This window comes from Rhopalosiphum padi, chromosome 2, assembly GCF_020882245.1.
Source record: "Rhopalosiphum padi isolate XX-2018 chromosome 2, ASM2088224v1, whole genome shotgun sequence".
Taxonomy (NCBI): Eukaryota; Metazoa; Arthropoda; class Insecta; order Hemiptera; family Aphididae; genus Rhopalosiphum; species Rhopalosiphum padi.
In genome coordinates, this window is record NC_083598.1 from 70,043,892 (window position 1) to 70,055,966 (window position 12,075).

The window sequence follows — 12,075 nt, forward strand, 5'->3', positions numbered from 1 at the left end:
AGTTAAAAAAACGATTACTTTTATAACTAACTTCTAAAACATTATATCGGGTGAATTTGTAAAATTTAAAATGTTGGCTGTTTTTGCTATATAAATTTAAAATCATTGCGATTTTAATAAATTTAATTTCGTTTAACTTTTTAGCTTCAGTATCTATAAAATCGTGTTTAAACGATATATTTGGTATTGTATAATTTTTTGACGTGATAATGTTCTTTAACAACACAATGTATCTATTACCCTAAATTAAAAACATTGTATAATATTGTTATGTATATAAAAAATCTTTAGACAACTTATGTTTTTAGATGTTTGGAATTAATTAAAACTAATAACAAGGGCTCGAAACTCACTACCAAAACTTTCTTTTAATCTTATTCGTATGCTTTTAGAAAACCAAAAAATCTTTGAAAATTAAAAACAAAACTTTATATAAATTATACATTTTAAATAAAAAATATACTATGTAAGTAAAATAAATTATAATGATTATGTTTAGTAGTGAATTATGTTTGCTTACAGCTTTCCCAAATTAAATAGATTTGTACATGAAAAATGTAAAACCAATCGAATTTAATAATTATTAATTTAAGTACACTATAATACTTATTACTTATTTATTACCTATGTAAATATAAGTGTATGACGTTTATTGATAAGTATGTTAAGTTTGAAACATCATAGTTTTTAATGTTTGTCGCTGAATGTGCTCTCTAATTTTGTATTGCATTACGTTTCCGTGTCAATTACATCCATAAATACATTTGCCGAAACACTCGCTAATATTCATAATAAAGTTTGTTTAGTGGGAGCATCGAAATTGAATAGAAACACTATTAAATTGTAACCATCTTAGTGAACTTTAAGAGCATTACTTCCTTGTCCATTGAATCCAAATTACCTTTGGACACAACTTTCAACCCTTAGACTTGATAACGTTGCGAAGCCAATTATTATCGTTCACCCTTGAAAATGACCAGTTTCAATAATTGCTTTTTGAATATATATTGTATTAATTATTGTTTACTATGCATCCCTTAATAAATCCAATATTTTAACTCATATTTAATAACATATGAATTGTGAATTCAAACTTGAGATAAGATTCCATTAGTAATTTAAAACTTGATAATTCTGTCATTTATTTTTAAATATACGTTTTAATAGAATACTCTAATTTTAACCATAACTATCAAGATTTATTAAAAACATAATTAATTATTGACTTATGAGTACAATCACTAGCTTTTCTCACTATAAATAATTTTGATTTCATTAATAACTGTAGAAATGACGTTAGAATGAAGTATGAACTATATTAAATCCATTTTATATTGTGAGATGTGCCGAATGTATTGATTCTACAATGGAATTTTTTTTTTGTATTTCTGTCATCACTTTTTGCAGCAGTGAAAAGCTTCAATTTTTATTTATTAGCGTAATTTCTTGCGGAAAATTTAATTTAAAATATTATAATAATATATTTATTTTGACAATAGAGACTATGAATTTAACCTCATATCAAGGTAATCAAAAATTTATTTGTCAACTTTTTAATTTGAAAACAAATTCTTTTGATTTCTAAAATAAAAAAAAATATATCATATTTTACATAATTTTACTGACGATTTGATAATTATTACATGGAAAAATATGATTAAAACAACTTGTATTTGTTTGTGTCATATGTTTTTTCTTGTTTCACAATGTTATTATGATGACTAGCGTTGAGTTATTTAATTATTTATATGTATTGTGATTTTTTTATCAGTGATCAATGCAATATTGTATTATTGGAAACTATATATTATTCTCTGCCGCGTTGTTGAAGTAGTCGTTTGTATTAAAATAGTATATTTTGTAAACAATTTAACTTAATTGTCTTCATGTCTACGAAATCACAAAGTGGTTTGATGTCTGTGATATTACATTAAATTTGTATATATATACATTGTCTTTTTCGTGAAACTATTTGACTTATGCAAGCTTTGTGATTTTCGTATAATTTCCTTAATCGATATTAGTTTTATAACCTAAGATAACCGTGTATTAGTTATTGCCGATATTGTATTTACTTCGTGTTATATAAATAAAAAAACAATTAAAACTTTACCTTGGTTTATGTATTCTATACTGAAAGGTTTTGATAACATTCAATATTTAAAGAGAATGCAGTTGGTTTTATATTCAGTTCAATGATTTTAAGTTACTATTTGATTTGAGTTTTTGTTTAATTTATTATTCTTACACTGTTGAGAAAGTTAAACTAAGTTTGTTGTGCATACATATACCGTTCGAACACTTTAGTTGATATTCACTAATAACTTCAATTTGATGTTCTAGATACTTTCAATTGTTCATAACTTTAACGTCTTCAGAAAATAGTTTGTTATTTATAGTTCAATTTATTTTACTTAAAAACATTTACTAGGTATCGACATTTGTTTTTGTTTATGTTGAAACAAAAATAAGATAATTTATAGTTTGTACTTTGTAATATATTTTTATTATAACACATATTTCTTCGTTTTGAACAAATTATTTTTTATTTAAATTTTAAACATAAACAAAACGCTATTTCGATTATTAATTTTATTTCAAATATAATCCAATAAATAAGTTTTTAAAAATAATATATCCAAGTAAAATATTAAAAAATATATTTGTCTTTCATGATATATTTTGATTAACCACGATTGTTTAGTTTTTATTAAATATAATGATTGATTTATATTAATAATTGGATAAAACTCATTTATTAGTCTATTATTCTTGCACGACAGTTATGTTCAAAAGAAACAAAAATCAATATACTCGATGTCACTTTATATCACCATCTTATTTTGCCAATATATTTTATAAAACAATCCAACTGATGATTAGTGCACTATTGTACTCAAAGTGACGATATTAAACCTTTTGTACCTATGATTCAAATCAAATTTAATAATAACTTAACTTATATTATTTTAAAATAGTATTATAAAATTATAATATATTATTGCAAAACAAGAAATTTTATAACATAGAAACGATACAAAAATAATAACATGTATTTAATACAATGAGTACAATAACTACACAACATGACCGCCTATTTTATAAATACTTACTGGCTGCTGGCTAGTGGCTACCCACGTGTTATTCTTCTTGACACAAATGTACCTATTTAGCCCATATAGTACGCCGTACAATCAACTAACGTATTCAATCATACTATTTGCACGACAATGCTTTTTTGGCGATAGAAAATTTCGGTCAGAATAATCATTTTCAAATATATTAACATTATTATACATAATATTTGTAATCTACGAGTACAAAGTAGGTATTCGTACATTAATCATTAAAAAATTCTAGAAATGGCAAGAATTTACAAATTACAGGGTAATTATTCATCTAAAAGTTCGTAAACTACTTTCTCTAAATCAGTGTTTGTCAAACCTGTGGCCCGCGTTTTTAGAAAAGTAATCAAAATACATAATTTTTTATTGATTGATTTCGTATATTCTTATAAATATAAGCAAAAAAAAAAGATATCCCAAGCTTTCTTAAAATTGAGATGGTTTGCGGTCTATAAAATATTATTGAAGTGGTCTGTAGTAGTAGAAATGTTGGCAAATAATTGTCAATGGGAACAAATGCCATTTTTACTTAAATGGAAATAACAACAAAAACGATTATATTTGGATTTTAATAGATTTAAAAACAACAAGTTCCAAATTACAGGTAACGAAACTAGGATTGAGATGAGGTTGCAAGCTTTTTAATATTATTTAAAAATTTTCGTAAGGTTTTGACATTTTGTTTGAAAGTAATGCATAAATTAGTAGATGCACTTCACGTAAACTTTCAGCTACTATAACATATAATTGGACAAATAATAAAGGCGTTACTTTAAAAGTTCAATCCACATACCATGCGTTGGAGTTCCTTAAAATTTCAAGAGCAATTGGACGTTCAAAAATTAAAATCTTTTCAATTTCTTGAGAACTATCAGCTAACAAAAACTTTTCTTTAATTCTTACAGAGGAAGAGTATAGTTGAAATTGTTCTGGTTTTATCAATGATTTTAACTTTTAAAAGTTTTAGGTCTTTTGGTTCTGGCAGTATACTACTAATATTTAATATCCTTTTCATCGAATTTGTTTTCTCAAAGCGTTTCCACTTTGAAGAACTTCCTAAAAAAAGTAAATTAAAAAATTTTTGCTATCAAATAAAAGCTTTTAATAATTGAGAGTATAAACTTACGTGTATCAGTGTTTACTACTAAAACTGTATACTATAAAATCGTTGTTCTCTTATACTTTTTGATTATAAATATTAAAAAATATTATTTATTAAGTTTGTAAAATATAAAATTAGTCAAAAATTACATCATTTATATAAATTTATTATTATTATTATGTAAGTCATTGTTAGTATTTTTATTATTTGCTACAACGTTACTTTTCATCAAAATCGATATCACTTAAATAGCACCTTCGAACTATCCCATTCTTATACCCAGTTTCTGTACATTTAACATTAAGACACGTTCAATATCACTGGTATTATTCTTCCAATCAAGCCAAAATATAAAAATAAACTTTTAACGCTGCCACGCTGGAAAAGCAAATATTTGATAAAATTGGTTTAATTTATAAGCCATTAACTGATTTATTAAACTTTAAACGACTGAAGTAATTATAATAATGATCCAAAATCGATTACTGACAAATCTCGTACAATTTCTCAAAAATTATTGATTTTCAACACATTTAAAGTTATATTAATAGGATAGATATACCTATTGTGTAGTTATATCATATATATATATATATATATATATAATAGAAAATAAGCGTATTAAATATTAATCAATATGACGAATCAACTTTTTTATACAAATTTATGAACATTTCACTGTTAGGCACGTTGACCATACTGTTCACCAATAGTCACAAATTTCACCAACGATTTTTAACACGGTAAGATAGCAATACATCGGTGTGATCACATGATAAATAAAAAAAAATGTGTTAGGGTCACCGAAAGTCTTATTTTAGTCCTTATATGTTATTAACTTTACGTCTGTCCAACTACGTATTCATATGTCCCATTGGACTTTATCTCCATCCTTGCGTGTATTATAATATATTATTTATATTATTTGTATTATTCGCATGGATCGTTATTGTATAGTTTATATTTTCTTTGCATGTTCAAACGCATAATAATAAAAAGAAATAATATATATTTTTACCTACATGCAATATACTCGTATATACGGACATAGACATCAATTGTGCATAGGTGTCTACGTTTATGTTGTTAGTTTTATCATAATAATATATATATATATATATTATAGCAGCAAGCGCACTTCAGTAGTTTATATCATGATATTATATTCTTATAATGTAGTGATTTATATACTTTCATATACAATTAAGTGAACTTACACTTACAATAGTATTAATAGTGTAATTAGGTTTTGTTATTTTTATCATAGTATTAATAAATAATAAAACAATTTACACTTACATTTCGTAGATTGGAAATAATTTTTAATAATGTGTTGTATATACAATATAGTTTAGCTTTATAAATAAAATTTAGCTTAATTATGATATAAAACTAAAATATAATCTGCTTATTATGCTGTGTGTTTTAATTCAATTACAACTTAAGGTTAATTTATTAAAAATAAAAACAATTAGTCAAGTTTTAGACAGTAATACATATTTTATAATTTTCAAAGTTCCATTTTTATATATAAAAAATTTTGTAATATTACTTCATTAGTAAAATTATTTTAATATACGGTTGTCTCAAAAATCATTTGAAACATTTATTTTTAATTTATTGTATTTAATATTAAGTCATACATTTTCTTAAGTTTCATAAGACACTAAAAGTAGATTATTTTGATCTCATCTGATACGTATCTTCAGCGTATTTTTATTACAAAAATATTTGAAAAAAACCTAAAAAGATACCTATCTTTGTCATAAATAAACTATTGACATTCATAAATAACATTACTGTAAATTGTTACATATCAATGAACACCAACACTGACTTTTCTAGGAATTGCTTTGCATCGAAAATAAGATAAATTAATATGAATTATATGTTACAGTTTGTAAGATCGACCGCAGGTCCAGGCGATAACGAAGATAAAGTTTAAAGGCGAGATGTGGTCATAAAACGTCATTTTTCAACAGAATATTGAACAATTTTTTTAAATATATAATAAATTGTATGTTTGTACAAATCTGGCACTTACGGAGTTTCCATTTACAACACAATAATAAACTTATTTGTGAGTTTATAATTAATGTTACGTATAATTACGATTCTACTTACATTTTTTATTATTATCCATAATAACATTATTATGTACAGTTATTGTTAAATATTGTATTTATGTAGTTTATAAAAAAACATATAATTAGTTACTCTAATACGTACATTATTAAATTTAAATGCATATTATGTAAATTATACCTATTTATAAAGCGAATTAACAATATAAATACGTTTTGTCCTAACAACTTGAGTTATTTAATAATATTATTCATATAAATAATTATCACGTGTTTATACAATAAATGTATAACTATATTGTAAAAGCTTTAATAATAATTATTATAGCCAATAACCTAAATAAATATTTATTAATAATTTCTATTTGTTTCAATGCTCTATTTTATCAAAATAAACATAAATATACAGTTCTAAAATCATAAATTTTCGAAAGAAAATCAAATTAGATTGTAATTTCGAAGGTAATAGTAAATTTCAGTTATTGAATCAGTGTAAGTTTTATTACTTTTAACATTAAAGTTAATTTATTTTGGCTATAAACAAAATGTTACGTTAAAAAGTTTCTAATTAATGATAATTGTAAAATATATGCACTCTGGATCGTATTTACATAGGATAGTATGTTTAAATAAAGACACTTTACCCGAGTAATTATTAATACATTTTGACTTTTCACTTGGGTACCATCTATCAAATAAACAATATAAACAAATATAATTTATGAAACGCTTGTTATGTGATGATAATTATAATTCAGTGCTTTAATAGGACCCCTGAAAATTACATCTACAATATAACTGTATATGCTATCTTATTCTTTGGTAAATATTTAACTTGTGTGAATAAAAAGTTCATAAATTAAAATGCATTGTGGTAGAGTACGCATAATAATATACAATTAGTAATCAATTAGGCACATCACTACGGTACTATATAAACCATTGGATTATAGTAAATTTGTGTAGGCTACAGCTAAATAATATAAAAACATAATTCTTCAGTTAACACAAAAAAAAACACATAAAGGAAACGTACATAAAATAAATTAAATCTATTAATTTAAATTCGTTTTTCTCAAACCATGTATGCATTCTATGCTCAATAGAGAGTTGTTTTTTTAACAAAAATAAAATATGAAAGTTATTTTAACCGACGCACATTTGTTTTTAAAAATGTATTATAATACAATATATTTTAAAATAACATTGAACCATATAGCAATATAGTTTAATTGTTACTGATTGAAAACTCTTGTCTGCGTGGTATAGATGGTAGTACATGAGTAAGTAATTATTCATGAATTTATTAATTTTATAGTATAAATGAACGTAATATTATATGATGAGAGAATTAGTAATTTAATGAATTTTAAGTTTAATATTATAATTTAATAAACAGAAATAATTATGTGTATATAATAATTCCCCTAGTTTTCAACATAAACTTACACAGCGGTGGTTTAAAAAAATGCAATTATTTGCAATGAATCTAAATTTAAATATTCATTATACGTATTATATAATTATACGTATGATAATTATGTGGAATGCAGATACCCTGAAATATGTATGCACGCAAACAAACCACTTCACGTTCGTAAATTCTTCTCACATAAATTATTACTTAAATTTAAATAATATGAAACAAATATTTAAATAAAAATGTATTGGTTTTATAGTTATTTATTTTCAAGTTTAAATTTCGCACAATTACTTATAGTAATATAGTAATTATAACTTATAAGTTAATTAATATATTATTAATGTATAATCTTATAGTTCAGCGAATATAATATAATATAATTAAAAATAAAATGTCTAAATCATTTCAATAACATTAAATAAACTAAATACCAACGAAAACTATTAATATACTCATAATTATATCCCATTAGGTAAATATTACAATTATTATTATATACTTAAAACTTTATTTTACACGAGAGATATTCAAATTTCAAAGTTGAATTTATCGTGCAAAGAATAGATTTTATGTTTTAATTTTACACCAAAGTATTTGGCTCACAGTTATTGTTTTAAACTTTATACATTACGCAGCTTTTGGAGACTAAAACTTGTAGCGTACACAGGTTGTGGATTTATTATAAAAAGAATGTATAGTTTGTCATTGTTAAAAGTGAAACAAAGTAATTTGGCTTAAAAAAAAATTTGGCTAAATTGTTTTAAAGTAGATAAGTATATAATAGTTTATTTCAATTTACAAAAACTATTTAAATATGCGTTTTAAAACACAATTTGTACATTACAAGTACCTAATATTTAAAATTACATTAATCAAATAATATTATTCATAATATTACATAATATTTTTTAATTTATGAAATTATCGCATATGTGACCATGATCGCAAAAATTTAAAAATATCTGCATTCTTATATAAAACGAGAAAACTAGTGTATATTGTAATTTTAACATTAAATATTATGACAAAATTGCTTATTATAATGCTTTTAGTTTATAGCCACATTACTGTAAGCATTTAATTTGAATATAAAAGATATGTATGTCGTTGGATTACGTTCAACCGATTATTCGGTTAAATGTTCAACACTATAGCTCTTTGCTTATACAGAAGACAAATCGACAAAACTTAAGTCATTAATAATTTTTCGTATCATCTCGGTTGATATTTCTTCTTATTATAGGTATGTAGCTACTGGAAAGTTTTCGTTAAGTTTTGAGGTTTGTCTGTAAGCCCTTTAATATTTGCAACCACACACAGTAAAATTTCTATGAAATATAATGTATTAGTAAATTACATTTTTCATTAAAGGTTAAAAGTACAGTTATTAAACTGGTGCAGTGCATAATTTAAAAATATATACTAACACTAACAATTTGAAAATATGGCCAATATATAAGCATATAATAAATTACTAAAAAAAATAATTCTGCTGATGTTTATAATAAATAATAATAATGTTATTTAATAGGAATTTACAAAGCACAAACCTAAATATTGAAAAATATTCAAATTCAGACTTCTTCTTCTTCAAAAAAAAAATGAAGATCAAACATTCAAACGTCATTGTGATTTATTAATTTAAAAAATCATCGATTAAATATAATATTTAAAAACATTTTTGTTCCTTTTAATCTCTATATTACCATCTACACTGCATGAATAACCAGTATTCTATTGATGATGTCCTTGTTTTTTTTTTTTTAAGCCTTTAATATCAATACCATACAAAATGCTAAACTTATCATAAAATATATCGTGTTTACAATATAACAAAATGTGAAATATTGTGCAATAAAATAAAATTTTCAATGGGAATTATTTTTATTTAATTATTCTATACCGCAACGTACCTATATTGCCTACATGATGCGCCGTCATACGTAAAACATAGGACAGCATTTGAGAAATCGTCTAACTGTGATCAACAAAGTAGGATAGTACTCAAGTATTATTATATATTATTATAAATTTAAAATCAATTATACAGTACAAAATATATAGGTTATATTTAAATATTTTAACTGTAAATATGAAAATAAAATGCAACGTATTTTAAACACGATTTTTTATCTCTAAAATAAGAAACCGAAACTCTATTCAGATGTCGGTTTGATATAAAATATATATAGACCAAGATTTAAAAAAAAAATAAATATTTTCCAATTTTACCTAAATTAATTTACAGTGTTGTAACAGAATTATAATTATTAAAATACCACAATAAACAACATGTTAACGTAATATATTATTCATTGCAATAAGGGTGTGGTATTCAACGATTGCTGTAACCATTAGTAGCCTATCAAAGTGTAACACAAACTTTCTAATTTGATATATTTACGGCCAATACGTGCTAACGATAATTGATCTTATCATCAAATACAGACTGCTACTATAGTATTTATACTATGTATATTTATTATGGTTATGATAACAATGCTAAACGTTCAGCCGCCCGTCATCAATCACACAAGGTTGAACTTGGAAACAACTACAAGTCACTTTAATAAGACAAGACGAGCCATAATGCAAAGTAGGTATATGTATTATAATCTTTATAATAAATATAGCAATGTCTATATTATTTTAATGATATTTAATTCCCATTTTTTCCTTAATAAAGATTCATTTTAACTTTAATTTTTAGAATTTTTAAATATACATAAGGACCATATTTTAATTATTTACAATTTTATTCTATTTAAAGAGTTTCTTTTTGTGATATAAAGTAATTTTTTTAAATAAAAATAAAAAAAATGTATTACAAAAAAGTGATTTTTGAAAATGTTGATACATTTAAATATAATTTTAGAGGCGCAGGTTCTATAATTTTAAAATATATATTCCTAGTATAATATTCCAATGTTTCATTAGATGATACTGTTGAGACTATTCTCATCTCGCTGTAAATATTATTTTCAACTTTTATCTAACTTACTTATTATACCATTTTATATAGATTTGTAAATATATTTTATTTAATAAAAAAAAAAGAATAATATTCATTAAAAATGGTTTTACAAAAATATAAATAACTTAATATTGGAGCTAGTTTTTATAAAACTCTTAACAAATCTATTATTTTGTTGAATAAATTATCAATATTAATAGCTAGAATTTACAAATTATCATTGTTCATAATATTTCAAACCCATTATTATGTACAGTACATATTATTATCCTTAATACACGAAATATTAAACATTTAAAAAAAATATTCGTTGGAATTCCAATTAATGCACATAAACATTTTTTTTTAAAAAAAGCTTCTGATTAACAGTTTATAGGTGAAATGAATGATTCTTATTAGAAAAAAGAAAATTTGTATTTCAATTCTACTCTTAAATATTTTCCAAAAATATGACCCTTAAATATATTTAAAAGTTCCAAAAATCAGAATTTGAATAATTTCGTTAAGTAGTAAGACAAATGCTTGTGAGCATGTTTGGTGATTATATTACATAAAATAACACAGAAAAATACTAAATTAGTGGGTATTATGCATGAACTCCAAATTAATCACATTATTATAGGCATTTATACATAAAAAAAAACATTAATCTAAAATTAAATCTCTCGCAGTCGAGTGTATATTTAAAACTATATTACATCTAGATTATTAATATAAAACTGGAGAACTCAATCTGCTGTATAGAAGTTGTCAACTACTCAGGTATCGCTTATCGTCATTATAAGTAGGTCACTAAAGTGGACAGGTTAAATTTAAATTAAATGATAAGTAATTGCATACGAAAAACGTTTCTTAGCGAAGACCGTCGAAGAATTATTCATCATTTAATAATAATATTATTTTTCTATAAATAGTTTATTTTTTCTATTAGTTATATTATGGTAAATCAAACTAATTTTTGCCAAAATCAAAATACGTTAAACCCGCAATATATAATAATAACTTTATTATTTCATTCGTCATTACCAAATTGTATTAACAATTAAAATTAAATAGCCATAATGCGACATACCCTAAAACGGTGAATTGGGTTCAAAGAATTAATCGATTTTAAAAATTAATTCTGTATAAAAAATAATAATTTACATAATGACGGTAAAATGTTTCAAATACTTATGATTAATATTTGTTGTATTGCATTTCAATGGAATAAATTATTTATATCGTCGGATGAAAAAATTGCAGGGCACAGTTGTACATGAATCATTTATTCGGATTTCGAGTGTTGGCTGCAGGATGTATTTGATATTCAAACACCAGGATAAAGAATTTTAAACAAACTTATAAGTGACGACAATAATCATTAG

The 12,075-nt window shown here is 23.4% G+C and overlaps 1 protein-coding gene across 5 annotated transcripts in view; it reads left to right on the forward strand.

The window, feature by feature from the left end:
- LOC132922193 (calcitonin gene-related peptide type 1 receptor) overlaps positions 1–6,539 on the forward strand; it is a 145,893-nt gene extending 139,354 nt beyond the window's left edge. For all 5 annotated transcript variants that reach the window (XM_060985564.1, XM_060985568.1, XM_060985567.1 and 2 more), the window contains exon 11: positions 6,125–6,539. In XM_060985564.1, coding sequence (XP_060841547.1) covers positions 6,125–6,172 — 48 coding nt within the window. In that variant the 3' untranslated portion in view covers positions 6,173–6,539. The remainder of the gene's footprint in view (positions 1–6,124) is intronic.
- The last annotated feature ends 5,536 nt before the right edge of the window (positions 6,540–12,075 follow it).